Here is a 16,191-nt window from a genome sequence, read left to right on the forward strand (position 1 = left end):
ATTACCTAGATAAAGACAAACACCAACATAAACAAATCCTTAAGCCTTGTGCCATGCGTTTCTCAATCTTCAAATGCATCTTGCCATAAAGTTACATAGAAGGAGCTCTTCCATTTCGGACAGTGGACAGGAGTTTGATATTGAATGGAAGCGTTAGTAGTGACAGAAGTGGTGGATGGTTTCAATTGTCAACACTTCCTTACAATCCTTTACACATATATGGTGTATCATGATTTTGTCTATAGTGCATCAAAAACATGTTTCTCATTCAACACTATTCAATAACTGATAGATTTGAATTTTATTGAACAGGATATACTTGTTAATCAAAACAACCTGAATATAATGAAAACAGTCACTGACATTATACTGTTAATCACCAATAAGCATCATTCCATTATAGTTACATTGAGTAGTGTTCAGTTCAATCCCAACCATGTATAATGTAAAAAAAAGTGAAACTAAAGCCCCCCCAAAAGAATAAACCTTTAATACCCCTCAAACTTCAGTTATGACAACATGCCCATTAGTGTATAGTTAGCACTTCGTTTCTTCAACTTACGGTATACACAGCTTGTCCCAGAAATCAAAATGAATGCCTTCACACCTCCGATTGGATCTATTCCCAGGCATATTGACACTCTGCTTTGCATGACAAAATACCACAGGGGTGTGAAGAGTAGGTAGTATAGGTTTTTATACTCATTAGGCAGACTCAATATGCTGTTTCTGTCCATAGGTATTTTAGATTGCAATCTCCGTGGTCCGATAATCCATGATATTGTCTAGTATCCTGCCCTAAAACATACCAACATGGGAGTGTGAGGGTTTTTATACTGAATAAAGGGATACTAGGCAAAGACTCGATATCAGCTATCCATTTGTTTCTGTCCATGGGTATTTTAGACTGCACTCTCTGTGGGCTTATTACCAGAGGTTGTGTCCCAAATGGTACCCTAATCCCTATATAGTGTACTACTTTTCACCATTGCCCTATGGGGCCTGGTCAAGGGCTCCAGAGTGGCGCAGCGGTCTAAGGCACTGCATCTCAGTGCTAGAGGTGTCACTACAAACCCTGGTTCGATACCAGGCTGTATCACAACCGTCTTTGATTGGGAGTCCCATAGGTCAGCGCACAATTGGCCCAGCGTCGTCCGGGTTAGGGGAGGGTTTGGCCAGGTAGGCTGTCATTGTAAATAAGAATTTGTTCTTAACTGACTTGTCTAGTTAAATACTGTGCAGCGGCGTGACTGTGGGGGCTGTAGAAAAAACTCCTTATGGTTACCTGTCTCCAACCAACATCTAGTAGATTCATACAATGTTTAACGCTTGGGAACATCTAATCTGACCAGGAAAAAAGGCATTGTGGAAGAAAATAATGTTGTAGAAATGGTCAAAAGTCTTCCAATTAAAATACTATCTATTTTCTCCAGGGTTCCAACTAACACAGAGAGCAGTGTTTGTGTGATGAACAGCAACTGATGACGACAATCCTCTCCTCTTTACCTTCCTGATCTAGTCTGTACCGCTGTTTGAACCGAATGAAGACACGCATGCTGACAGGTCGACAGGTTGGCATTCATCAGATCCATCTCCTCTTCTCTGACTCTGTCAGCGTGTCTCAGATGAACTTCCTCTGATTATCATTCTGCTTCCTATGAATCACCAATCCCACCAAACCAGTCTGTCTGTCTGACAAACCAAACTGTGTATTCTCATAAAGATTAGCACCTTGTGAAAGGAAGGTGGCGATTAGCGTGTTTTAGAGTGAACCTAATGTTGTGAGTTCCGTTCAAAGCTTTTCTGAGAATTCAGTCAGTCAAAGTGTTCTAGCTGTGGGTGGTAAGGAAGCAGTGTTTCAAAGAAAACCGTTAAATGGCTATGCTTTTATTTTTATCCAGGATAATTGTCACGCCCTGACCATAGAGAGCCCTTGGTTCTCTATGGTGTTATAGGTCAGGGCATGACTAGGGGGTGTTCTAGTCGATATATTTCTATGTTTGGGTTTGAGTATGGTTCCCAATTAGAGGCAGCTCATTATCGTTGTCTCTAATTGGGGATCATACTTAAGGTGTCTCTGTTCCCACCTGCATTTGTGGGATATTGTTTGTGTTTGTGCTTGTTGCACCACGTAAGACACGTTTCGTTGCTTGTTTATTGTTTGGTTGAGAAGTTTTCACTTAATAAAAGGATGTGGAACTCAAATCACGCTGCGCCTTGGTCCGTCCATTATCACGAGCGTGACAATAATGCAGAGCAAGCACACAAAATTGCAGGTTATGCTTGCCACGGAACTTTCTGAAGTACAGAAAAGTACAAAAAAAAATTATCTACAAAAAAAATAACATTTGGAACATAATACTGTATTTACATAAGTTTTGTCAGTGGGATGTTCGATTCGATATGTTTGTTCAATACATGTTCTCATGTATTTTGGTCAACAGATTTTGAGACGTTATTACTGTAATACACAGTACAATATATACTGTGTGTGCTGTAGAGGGAATCTCTATGGCTAAAACATCTAAATCTCTCAATGAAGCAAATGCATCATCATAATACCAAAATACTTTCAACTCAATAGTCCAAACATGTATTGTATCATCTTCATAACCGTACTGCAGGTACATACAGTATAAATCCATCCAGGCATTATTATTATATTTTCAGTACTGTATCACCAGAGAGGAATATTAGACAGCGATTGTTATAAAGACATGAATTAATTCAACATTTACATTTTTAAAGAATATTTACACTCCCATGAATGACAGTTATCAACACCTTTCAAAGTCTATCATCTACACTTGTGTCATATTACCAGTACAAACAGTGTGTACAAAAAACAGTAAACAATATGTGGTCATCACTAGTTACTACAGCCACAAAGTCAAAAACCCAGTCTATTGCTACAATTTCTCTAAAATATGATTTCAAACCTAACCCTAACCTTAACCCAATCCTTAACCACACTGCTAACCTTATGTCTAACCCTAACCTTAAATTAAGACCGAAAAGAAAACTTTAGTTTCCATTATTGTTTACAATATAGCCCATTTTGGTTTTGTGGCTGTGGTAACTACTTGAAACCACAATACATGGATGCATTTACAGATTATTTGTTGTCTTCTTCAAATCATGGTCAGCCATCTTGTTTTGACAGTTGCTGATGGTCTTTTACTGCATGTACTGTGTGTGTAACGTACTGTGAATGTAATTAACGTTTCTAGGGCTTGGCAAGGCATGTGCTTCCTTAATCAGATTCACTGGATTAGTCCAACATCGAGAAGATCGAGAGGTGGATAGTTGGACCTATATGAAATACTCCTTTTGGTTTTCACTTAGTATGTTCTGTGAGGTGGGCTCGCTGTGGAAAGGGTATTCAGGACTGTCGGCCTCAGGTTTGATTCCTTGGGGTTCTTGGGTGTGGAATGTCTCTTTCCGTCGATACAGGAACCTTGCCATTATTGCTAACGCAGACAGAATCACAAATATCACCACAGCAATCACACCTGCAAAGGAGTACAAAACATTAAGTTAGGAAACAACAAAACAGCACTCATTTTAAAACAGAAAGATCAAGTCCAATTTAATGGTGTAAAAATGCACTTTAACAGAGTGCTTTTTTAAGACGGAAAACACTGAAGAATTCTAACGTGAAACCAATTAACATCATTTCACATTGTGACATCTCTATGGGTTTCCTTTTTCAGAAGCAAAAATAGAGAAAGCACAGTGGCTTTCAGAACACATTAACTCCTTTCTCAGCATTCTCAAGTTTAGTTCTGCGACATTTGTCTACGGCGTAGGAGCCTTAAGATAAATAATATGCCAATTTCTCTTGTGGGTATTTCATTGCTATTACCCAGCCTGCCTGATTTCCGTTGCTAATCTAAACTCTAAAAGGCATTACACAAGCTTCTAAGATCTGTAAATTCATCTCTGTACAAGGCACAGCACAAAGATCTCCAGTTCAATTCTCAGAAACGTAGCAGGCATTCATTTCATAGACCTTAGCTACATTCCTTGTACACTGCAATGCCATGTATGGTGCATTTCATTATCAAGAGAAAAGGATACATCTTATTGGGAAACCAGAACACACCCAGACTCAATTTAATGGTAAATTACAATGGTTCTAAAATGAAAAAAATATTTGAAGATAGCTATAAAACTTCCTTAATCAGCAAATAATTTCTTTAAACGTTTAATTAGTTTTGGTGTCCTTTGTGCATTTGGCACTGAGTCAGCCTGTATAAGGAGGACTTTGAACTACTTTCTACAGTGAGGGAAAAAAGTATTTGGGAAATAACTATTTGACCCCTCTGCAAAACATGACTTAGTACTTGGTGGCAAAACCCTTGTTGGCAATCACAGAGGTCAGACATTTCTTGTAGTTGGCCACCAGGTTTGCACACATCTCAGGAGGGATTTTGTCCCACTCCTCTTTGCAGATCTTCTGACGTTTGGCAACTCGAACCTTCAGCTCCCTCCACAGATTTTCTATGGGATTAAGTTCTGGAGACTGGCTAGGCCACTCCAGGACCTTAATGTGCTTCTTCTTGAGCCACTCCTTTGTTGCCTTGGCCATGTGTTTTGGGTCATTGTCAAGCTGGAATACCCATCCACGACCCATTTTCAATGCCCTGGCTGAGGGAAGGAGGTTCTCACCCAAGATTTGACGGTACATGACCCCGTCCATCGTCCATTTGATGCGGTGAAGTTGTCCTGTCCCCTTAGCAGAAAAACACCCCCAAAGCATAATGTTTCCACCTCCATGTTTGACATTGGGGATGGTGTTCTTGGGGTCATAGGCAGTATTCCTCCTCCTCCAAACACAGCGAGTTGAGTTGATGCCAAAGAGCTCCATTTTGGTCTCATCTGACCACAACACTTTCACCCAGTTGTCCTCTGAATCATTCAGATGTTCATTGGCAAACTTCAGACGGGCATGTATATGTGCTTTCTTGAGCAGGGGGACCTTGCGGGTGCTGCAGGATTTCAGTCCTTCATGGTGTAGTGTGTTACCAATTGTTTTCTTGGTGACTATGGTCCCAGCTGCCTTGAGATCATTGACAAGATCCTCCCGTGTAGTTCTGGGCTTATTCCTCACCGTTCTCATGATCATTGCAACTCCACGAGGTGAGATCTTGCATGGAGCCCCAGGCCGAGGGAGATTGACAGTTCTTTTGTTTTTCTTCCATTTGCGAATAATCACACCAACTGTTGTCACCTTCTCACCAAGCTGCTTGGCGATGGTCTTATAGCCCATTCCAGCCTTGGTCTACAATCTTGTCCCTGACATCCTTGGAGAGCTCTTTGGTCTTGGCCATGGTGGAGAGTTTGGAATCTGATTGATTGATTGCTTCTGTGGACGGGTGTCTTTTATACAGGTAACGAGCTGAGATTAGGAGCACACTCTTAAAGGGAGTGCTCCTAATCTCAGTTTGTTACCTGGGAGCCAGAAATCTTTCTGATTGAGAGGGGGTCAAATACTTATTTCCCTCACTAAAATGCAAATCAATTTATAACATTTTTGACATGCGTTTTTCTGGATTTTTTTGTTGTTATTCTCTCTCTCACTGTTCAAATAAACCTACCATTAAAATTATAGACTGATCATTTCTTTGTCATTGGGCAAACGTACAAAATCAGCAGGGGATCAAATACTTTTTTCCCTCACTGTATATTCCAGCAACTGAACCAATTGGAACCTAATCAACCACCGCTTGAAAGCTTTGTGATGTGATGCTGCAAACATGCCATATCTTATGTTGAAATATTGTATTTATTTATTTAACTTTTATTTATCCAGGTTGTCTCATTCAGAAAAACATATATTTTGCAAGTGAGACCTTTATCTTTACCTTAGTCTATTTTGAACAGGATAATTTCTTATCTGACATGTTGTTTTACTGAATAGAATATAAGTATGGTTTATTATGACACTATAACAGTGAAACACATGAGAAACATGTTCCCGTTACCTCCAATCAATGCAGAGTCACTCTTGATTGCATTGACTATAGGCTCACCAGTACCTACTGTACCTAAATGATCTACAGCAGAGAGAGAGACAGTGATTGAGAGAGAGAGAGACAGAAAGACAGAGAGCGAGCAAGAGAAACACAGACACCAAGAGAGAAATACACACAGCGAAAGAGAGAGACATACAGAAAGAGAGAGAGACAGAAAGACAGATAGAGTGAGGAAACAGACAGAAAGAGAGAGATACACAGAAATAGTGAGAGAGGCAGCAGAAAGAGAGAGATACACAGAAAGAGAGAGAGAGGCAGCAGAAAGAGAAAGATAGACAGAGGAGTAGAAAGAGAAAGAGATAAGAGAAGAGAAAAGAAAGGGACAGAAGAGAGAGAGAGTCAGTAACATCAAGGGTCATCAGTCCATGCAGGATTCATTTACCACTACACCCTCAGTCCTAAACCGCATGAGGAGGACCACAGAAGAAAGATTATGCAAATGGAAAATGCCTCTCATCCAAATGAATGAACTCATCTGTCACAATGTAATCACTTTCATTCTCATCTAATTAACAAGGAAGATGGTGTATGTATTAAATGGGCCCTTGATAAAGTTTGAAAAAGCAGTTTGGAAAAAAGTGTAGATTCTCAAGTGGAATTAAAGAAAAACAAAAGGCACTCAAGCAGAAGAGGGAGCGAGAGAAAGAAAGAGATGGAAAAGGGGTGACCAAGAATCCCCGCTATTACCACAGACTCCGCCCATCATAGGGAACTTGACACCTCCCCTCTTACCTGATAGGGAGTGTGTAGTTTCAGCTGGGTAGGGATTGGCTGGAGATGAGGAGCCACAGGTGGACTCTGCTAGGGATCCAATCACTATAACTGGGCTGGTGTTGGGGTAGAGCAGCGCTGCCTTCAGTGGGGCTACGGAGTTAAACTGTACCACCGACAGACAGCCACTGAAACCCTGGGAGTTCAGCCTGGCAATCTCTGGATCCAACTCACCAGACTCTAAACACAAACACACACACACACCCATGCACACAACCAAAAATGCAGAAACAGTCAGTGAGATCAGAGGTAAGTCAGATCATTACGTACTGTAATGGATAAAGGTATAGATTAAAATAGATCCCCTACATCAGGGGTGTCAAACTCAATTCATGGATGGCCTAGTGTCTGCTGGTTTTTGTTTTTTCCCTTTCAATAAAGACCTAGTCAACCAGGTGAGGGGAGTGCTTACTAATTAGTGATCTTATTTCATCAATCAAGTACAAGGGAGGAGCGAAAACCCACAGATACTCGGCCCCCCACTAATGTGCAGTATAGTGATCAGTCTAAGGTAAAAGAAGTGGGATTCATTGCTCTCAGAGTAATATTGATTGATTAGGCAGAAAGTTAATCAACAGCTCACAATAAACAAAGTAGATAATGAGTGACCCCAGTAACCCTGCTTCCATATGAAAGTAGATAATGAGAGACCCCAGTAACACTGCTTCCATTTGAAAGTAGATAATGAGAGACCCCAGTAACACTGCTTCCATTTGAAAGTAGATAATGAGAGACCCCAGTAACACTGCTTCCATTTAAAAGTAGATAATGAGAGACCCCAGTAACACTGCTTCCATTTAAAAGTAGATAATGAGAGACCCCAGTAACACTGCTTCCATTTAAAAGTAGATAATGAGAGACCCCAGTAACACTGCTTCCATTTAAAAGTAGATAATGAGAGACCCCAGTAACACTGCTTCCATTTGGCTGGCTAATATCCAGTAAAACCCTGAGTTTGCCAGGGTATCTGCCTCAACGGCTCTTCAGAATGACCAAATGACTATGCATTTAATGGTATGAATTTACATGGTTATCAGTACCCTTGAGCAAGGCAGTTAACCCACTGTTCCCCGGGCGCCCGAAGACATGGATGTTGATTAAGGCAGACACATTTCAGTTGAAGGCATTCAGATGTACAACTGACTAGGTATCCCCCTTTTCCCTTTCTTAAAGAAGTCAGTGAGCCGATGGCATTGTACTGCATCACACAAGCTACTGTATCGTGACTGTAACTTTCCCTTCTTACAACAGAGGAGCTATTCCTCCTCAGTCAGGCCTCATCTCTCTGTCTCTCTCTCTTCAATTTTAATTCAGAGGCCTTATTGGAATGGGAAACATATGTTAACATTGCCAAAGCAAGTGAAGTAGATAATAAACAAAAGTGAAATTAACAATAAAAATGAACATTAAACATTACTCACAAAAGTTCCAAAAGAATAAAGACATTTCAAATGTCATATTGTTTGCAAATAGTTAAAGTACAAAGGGGAAAATAAAGAAACATAAATATGGGTTGTATTTACAATGGTGTTCGTTCTTCACTGGTTGCCCATTTCTTGTGGCAACAGGTCACAAATATTGCTACCGTGATGGCACACTGTGGTATTTCACCCAGTAGATATGGGAGTTTATCAACATTGGGTTTGTTTTCGAATTCTTTGTGGAATATTTGTGTAATCTGAGGGAAATATGTCTCTCTAATATGGTCATACATTTGGCAGGAGGTTAGGAGGTGCAGTTCAGTTTCCACCTCATTTTGTGGGCAGTGTGCACATAGCCTGTCTTTTGAGAGCCAGGCCTGCCTACGGCGGCCTTTTTCAATAGCAAGGCTCTCTCTCTCTCTCTCTCCATTCATTACATTTCAATTTGTTAGCTTGATTGATGACAGGCGTCGCTGAGAATGACACAGAATCTACTTTCATGCCAGCTCTTTGATCCTGATATGACACACAGACTGTGGCGGGGTTAGAAAAGAGAGTACAGGGAGGACCCGGTCACACGTTAACATGGTCCATGGCATCTGAGATACATTCCACTACCACAGAGCAGTTTGTTTGTGTGTCAGATGACCAGAGAGCAGACCCCTTAGCCCCACAAGTCATTATACCCTACAGCTACTGGATTAGTCTGACTTTATACTAATGGCACTTCTGGATAAGTCTGACTTTATACTAATGGCACTTTTGGATTAGTCTGACTTTATACTAATGGAGCTTTTGGATTAGTCTGACTTTATACTAATGGAGCTTTTGGATTAGTCTGACTTTAGACCAATGGAGCTGTTGAATTAGTCTGACTTTAGACCTATGGAGGTTTTCAATTACATTTTAGTCATTTAGCAGTCACTCTTATCCAGAGCGACTTACAGTAGTGAATGCATACATTTCATACATTTTTTTCTCCATACTGGTCCCCCGTGGGAATCGAACCCACAACCCTGGTGTTGCAAACACCATGCTCTACCAACTGAGCCACACGGGACCATGGATTGGGCTGACTTTAGAATAATGGAGCTTTTGGGTTAGTCTGACTTTAAACTGATGGAGTGTTTTGAAAGTTCATGAGTAAGTCAATAACAATATCACAGTTTCTACTGTTTAACGTTGTTATTGTGACATTCTTGACATTGTTACATGTGGATAGAAATGGATTTGCATCTGAACTGAGTAGAAGCAGTGCATTGTGTATTTTTGTGTACAGGCATAGTATGGAGTATTATTTCCACTTGACGTGGAATATTTAGTTAATTATATTGTATCAGAATGTACTGTACGACTGTAACTGCTGTATTTTATGTGTCTGTTTCCTTTAATCATTTCTCATTACAATTGAAAGCAGGCCTCCTATTTTAAAACAAAGACATTAGCAATATGCCTTCATAAAGTGGCCTATTTCCGAAGCAGGGGATAGACAATAATTACACATAAAGACGATATTATTCCGATTTTAAGTAAACAGACACACAACAACGCTCCGATGATAACATGTCATGTCGAACTGTGATTACCTGAGTGAACCAAAAAAATGCACATAATAATAGATAATTATTACATTCATATGGGAGCAATTCTATCTCTATTTGAGCTAAAGAAACTCTTTGTCATCATATTTTCATTTTAACAATCTTTATGTCATTTTAACAAGCTTTATGTTATTTTAACAAGCTTTATGTAAAAGCTTCAGACAGGAGGGATCCTCACAAGCTCTCCAGTTCTGTGATTGAAACATACAGCGAAACACCTCTGAGCTCTTTATTAAATCACAATTTCTTTGCAAGTTTTAACTTAAACGGCCTTCTCCTTCGTCATTTGAATGGAGTCCTCTATAACTCACCATGCACTTTCCCCAGGACAACTGACTTGATAGCATTGAATTCTGCATCAGATGTGAGATTGAAGTCTTCCCTTTCGTGCTGGTCAATCTGAAACAAATTGCAGAACAGGACCTGTAAACACTTTGTCGAATGGTCAAATTGGGAATTTAAAAAAAGACAATTAACACTTTCAGATGATGGAGAATGTACTCTTTCATGTAGACTGTTTAATTAAACCCTGCTTTTCAAAGTACTTTAAACACATTATCACTTGGCTGTTGAGTATCTGTCATTCAACTAAAAAAATGAAAGTAGTGCAATAGCTTGGAAAGGTTTTCTAGTTGAACTTATATGATTGAAAATGTAATTACGATTCAAAGCTTACACTAATTGATGCAGTTTTGCTGGGACTTGCCAAACAGCAGCTTTACAAAATGGATTGTTAGTTGACTGGTTAAACTAGACAGACTGAAGAAGGCACAACGTGCCAAAACGTTTGGGAGCATAATTAGAATGTGATACTTTCATTCTTTCTTTTTATAGTCTACTCTCCATTAGTCAGCACCTCTATAAAACATTTTTGGGTGTCCGCAGTGGTGGAAAAAGTACTCAATTGTCGAACTCAAGTAAAGATGACTTGAGTAAAAGTTACAAAATAAAATACTAGTTGAGTAACAGTCTAAAAGTATCTGGTTTTAAATGTACTTAAATACAGCAGTGGAAAAAGTACGCAATTGTTATACTTGAATAAAAGTAAAAAGTAATTGTTATATATCAAATTCCATATATTAAGCAAACTAGACGGCACACTTATTATCATTTGTTGATTTATGGACAGACGGGCACACTCCAACACTCTGATATAATTTACAGATGCAGTATTTGTGTTTAGTGAGTCCACCAGATCAGAGGCAGTAGGGATGACAATGTGTTATATTGATAAGTGCGCAAATTTAACCATATTGGAAGGGAAAGGGGGCTACCTAGTCAGTTGTACAACTGAATGCCATCAACTGAAATGTGTCTTCTGCACTTAACCCAACCCCTCTGAATCATATTGCTGTCCTGTCTGAGCATTCGAAACGTAACAAGTACTTTTGGAAGTCAGGGAAAATGTATGGAGTAAAAAGTACATATTTTCTATAGGAATGTAGTGAAGTAAAAGTAAAAGTTGTCAAAAACATAGATAGTAAAGTAAACTACAGATACCCCAACAAACAACTTAAGTAATATTTCAGATAGCCTAATGAGCGTTGGGCCAGTAACTGAAAGGTTGCTGGATAGAATCCCCGAGCTGACAAGGTAAAAATCTGTCGTTCAACCCTGAGCAAGGCAGTTAACCCACTGTTCCCTGGGTGCTGTGGATGTCGATTAGGGCAGCCCCCCCAACCTCTCTGATTCAGAGGGGTTGGGTTATGTTGGGTGGTTGGAAGCACATGTTGGGTGGTTGGAAGCACGGAAGTAAAAACTTCTAAGTGTGCTGTCCACTAAGTGATTACTATGGAAAGGTAGTGCATTAAAATAGTCCAACATATTGGACTCGCCCCCTTCTCTAAGAGGTTTAAAAAGGGGGTCGTCTAAATTTGTTCGTTTGTATGGCCTTGCTGTTATAGTTGGGTTGCTGTACTGTAGTTCAAATCCTCAAAGAAGGGTTAATACAGGATGATCCCTGGTGAAAAAGACTTTACCTTGCTTCAGCAAATACCCAGCAAGCCATGACCTTCAATTTGTATTGCAGAGCACTTAGTTAAGAACTGTAATTAAAAATAGCTAAGGGTGATGCGGTGGGGTTAATATCATGTTAACTAGAGTGGCAGTTTCAGATCACATCAGGGCAATGCTAAACAGGAATTCAGAATTATCAACAACAAAAAATAGATTTTACTATATGGGGTAAAAAACGCAACTTGCTTTCCATGTGTCTGTCAAAGAATGGCCGAAAAGAAGAATGTCGACCAACTTTGTTGTTACAATTCTTGAAATGTGTGTTCAGTCTCCTCACAGATTTCAGTCCCTTACGCTAAAACTTTATCGATTTCTCTCTACTGTTCTCGTCTGCCATCCTATTCCTTTAATTCTTTAGAATCATTCATGTTCCCTGAAATGTCTCTGAATTGTGAATGAGTGGGCCTACTTAACGACTGAGAGTTGGAATGTGTCTGTGCATTCTGAGTAAGTACAGCTCTGGAGCAAGGCCTGTGTTTGTGTCCTGCTGTGCAAAGGGCTTGGACTTGATGATAGATACATATGTAGGATCTTAATTTGATCACCCTGTTGCAGGATAACTTTCCTGCAATGCGGGAAAAACTTGTAGTGTATTTGAGGTTTTAAAAGTATCCTGACGTTTGCCATCAATGACCATTACTCATAATCTGAATAATTATTTCCTGTTGCTGTAGGATTATTTCCCTGATGTAGCAAACTGGCTCAAATTAAGATCCAACATCTGTAGGGTTGGCTTCTCCTGTGTGGTTAGCAAAGAACTTGGACTCCATGATAGATACAGAGTCCCAAGAGGTAGAACTACACTATAGAAAAAACCTACATCACTCTTTATCAACTATCCTCAAGTGGTATCACATCTCACTGTATATTAAATCTGTTGGGAGTAATGTTATTTCCTTTTGAATTACTTTTACTCACCATGATAAAGATCCCACACTGCTAACATGTATACACTTACATTTACAGCTCAGCAGGTTAGTTACATTACATATAGGCCTACTTGTCTTTAAATACCCCTTGCTGACATTCAAGGCAGTGATTCTCTCTTTTAACGTTCTGCTACACCCAATTACCTTTTTCTCTGCCTGCAGTACCTCCTCATGTGCAACCAATTTTTAGGCCTATGTTTTTATTAATATTCCCAAGTACCCCTTGTGGATAGGCCAGATACCCCCAGGGGTACTAGTACCTAAGGAAGAGATCCACTGCACCAAGGTTACTGCTCAGCTTTACTTTATTATGAATGAGAATAAGTTACCTGAATAGTGACAGAATAAGTTACCTGAACATGGACAGAATAAGTTACTTGAATAGGGACAGAATAAGTTAAATAAGTTACCTGAACAGTGACATAAAAAGTTCCCTGAACGGTGAGAGAATAAATTACCTGAACACTGACAGTCTCTGAAAGCCTCCTGATGGAGACTCTGTGAAGTTGTCCGTCGGCCAGGTTCCTAACGCTGGTACCGAACACCTCAGCATCTCTACTGTTCTGCAGTTTGTATTTAACGTCCAGGTAACCTTTGAGAGATATAGAGACAACTTTAATACCAGGTAACTTTCAGAAACATTATGGGACAGTTGTCCAGAAACAGATTAAACAGACTCCTGCAGTGAAAACATTCTTAACTGATATTCTCATTTGAAAGACCCTTTTAGTCCAGGACTAAAGTTAACTGAAACTCCCATAGAGATGAAACTTGAACAATAATCAACACCATTTAAATAAAGACAGCCACTGAACAATCTCACTTCTACATGTGCAGCATTCACAATGTACCCAGAAAATCTTTATTTTTTTTTTTTTACAGCAGTACAGATGTAGGATCTTAAATTGAGCCAATTTGCTACAGCAGGAGAATAATCCTGCAGCAACAGGATATGGGAAATATTATGTTTATTATAATTAACTGACATTTTATGCTAGGGCAAAAACTAAAATGTGCACCCTTGGGGTCCCCAGGACCGAGTTTTGAAAACCCTGTACTAAGCGGATTAATCTCTAATTCCCTATCAATAACAGAGATAATAAATCAAATTAATTTTCATAATTTGCAGGGAATTAAGTATCTGAGGGGCACTGAGTAATACACGGTTGTGTTTGTATTGTCAGTCAGCACCAAACGAATTATTCACATTCAGATGAATGGACAAATTGGAAATGTATTACATCGCTTAAAAAACACAAATGATCACTTCATACAAAGGTGTCTTTTTTTTAATCTTTAAGTCAACATGAAAGCCCTTCGTGATAATTACAATAACATAATTACAATTCTTCATGGAGGGATTGGGAGTACAAATATTATACTGAACGAAAACATAAATGCAACATGTAAAGTGTTGATATCATGTTTCATGAGCTGAAATAAAAGATCCAAGAAATTATTCATATACACAAAAAACGTATTTATGTCAAATTTTGTGCACATATTTGTTTACATCCCTGCTAGTGACAATTTATCCTTTGCCAAGATAATCCATCCACCTGACAGGTGTGGCATATCAAGAAGCTGATTAAAAAGCATGGGCATTACACAGTTGCACCTTGTGCTGGGGACAATAAAAGGCTACGCTAAAATGTTTCGTCACACAATGCCGCAGATGTCTCAAGTTGAGGGAGCATGCAATTGAAATGCTAACTGCAGGAATGTCCACCAGAGCTTTTGCCAGAGAATTGAATGTTCATTGCTCTACTATAAGACGCCTCCAATGTCGTTTTAGAGAATTTGGCAATACGTCCAACCGGCCTCCCAAGCACAGACCATGTGTAACCATGCCAGCCCAGGACCTCCACATCTGGCTTCTTCACTTGTGGGATCGTCTGAGACCGGCCACCCGGACAGCTGATGAAACTGTGGGTTTGCACAACTGAAGAATCTCTGCACGAACTGTCAGAAACCATCTCAGGGAAGCTCATCTGCAGGTTCGTTGTCCTCACCAGGGTCTTGTCAGTCACTGTCTGTATTTAAATAGTGTTGATTATTGTTGAAGTTGACCTGACTGCAGATCGGCATCTTAACCGACTTCAGTGGGCAAATGATCACCTTTGATGGCCACTGGCAGGCTGGAGAAGTGTAAGAGGTTGGCACGCTCTTCACGGATGAATCCCTGTTTCAACTGTACCAAGCAGATGGCAGACATCGTTTATGGCGTTGTGTGGGCGAGTGGTTTGGTGATGTCAACGTTGTGAACAGAGTGCCCCATGGTGGGGGTCGGTTATGATATAGGCAGGCATAAGCTATGCACAATGAACACAATTGCATTTTATCAATGGCAATTTGAATGCACAGACATACCGTGGCAAGATCCTGAGGCCCATTGTAGTGCCATTCATCCGTCGCATCACCTCATGTTTCAGCATGGTAATGCACGGCCCCATGTCGCAAGGATCTGTACACAATTCCTGGAAGCTAAAAATGGCCCAGTTCTTCCATGGCCTGCATACTCACCGGACATGTCACCCACTGAGCATGTTTTGGATGCTCTGGATCGACGTGTACGACAGCATGTTCCAGTTCCCACCAATATCAAGCAACTTTGCACAGCCATTGAAGAGGAGTGGGACAACATTCCACAGGCCACAATCAACAGCCTGATCAACTCTATGCGAAGGGGATGTGTCGCGCTGCATGCGGTAAATGGTGGTCACAGCAGATAGTGACTGATTTTCTGATCCACGGCCCTACCTTTTTTTTAAAGGTATCTGTGACCAACAGATACATATATGTATTCCCAGTCATGTGAAATCCATAGATTAGGGCCTAATGAATTTATTTCAATTGACTGATTTCCTTATATGAACTGTAACTCAATAAAATCTTTGACATTGTTGCATGTTACATTTATGTTTTTGTTCAGTGTTAATAAAACATGAATTAGTTACACACATCCAGGTGAAAGAAAATAATCTTTGAGAGGGTAAGAGTGTTAAATAGACATTAAAATGATTTGCGCCATAGGACAAATGAAACAACTATTTTATAAATGAGGGAGAGGGCCCATTCTTCGATTAAAGCAGAGGGCCATCATATCAGAAAGTCTACAATTACTGAGGCACTGTAAGGGCAGGAGTATTTGAGCCATTTTATGATTTGTGCCCTAGGAAAAAGAAACTCTTATATAAGTGGAAAGGGCCCATTCCTATATTCAAGTAGAGGGCCATCACATTAGATAGGCCACAATTACTGTCACACATTGACATGGGCAGAGTGTAGTCTGTCTGCCAGTGGGGCGTCGCTGACCACTCGGAGAAGAAGCTATCCAGGGTTTCCGAGAACAACCGCTCACTGAGCTCTAATTGGACGATCGTTCAGGAAGAAGTGCGGTAACTAACTGGATGAC

General features: G+C 40.1%; 1 protein-coding gene across 2 annotated transcripts in view; it reads right to left on the reverse strand.

Annotated features, from left to right (window-relative positions):
• Positions 1–282: 282 nt before the first annotated feature.
• cntnap3 (contactin associated protein family member 3) overlaps positions 283–16,191 on the reverse strand; it is a 186,863-nt gene continuing 170,954 nt past the window's right edge. Inside the window, exons 20-24 of one of the 2 annotated variants that reach the window (XM_045692516.1) lie at positions 13,235–13,368; positions 10,143–10,230; positions 6,771–6,989; positions 5,988–6,059; positions 283–3,512 (exon numbers count right to left, since the gene is read on the reverse strand). In XM_045692516.1, coding sequence (XP_045548472.1) covers positions 3,313–3,512; positions 5,988–6,059; positions 6,771–6,989; positions 10,143–10,230; positions 13,235–13,368 — 713 coding nt within the window. In that variant the 3' untranslated portion in view covers positions 283–3,312. The remainder of the gene's footprint in view (positions 3,513–5,987; positions 6,060–6,770; positions 6,990–10,142; positions 10,231–13,234; positions 13,369–16,191) is intronic. The other variant, XM_045692517.1, reaches the window with a different exon arrangement.

Source organism: Salmo salar, chromosome ssa13, assembly GCF_905237065.1.
Source record: "Salmo salar chromosome ssa13, Ssal_v3.1, whole genome shotgun sequence".
NCBI classification, from domain to species: domain Eukaryota; kingdom Metazoa; phylum Chordata; class Actinopteri; order Salmoniformes; family Salmonidae; genus Salmo; species Salmo salar.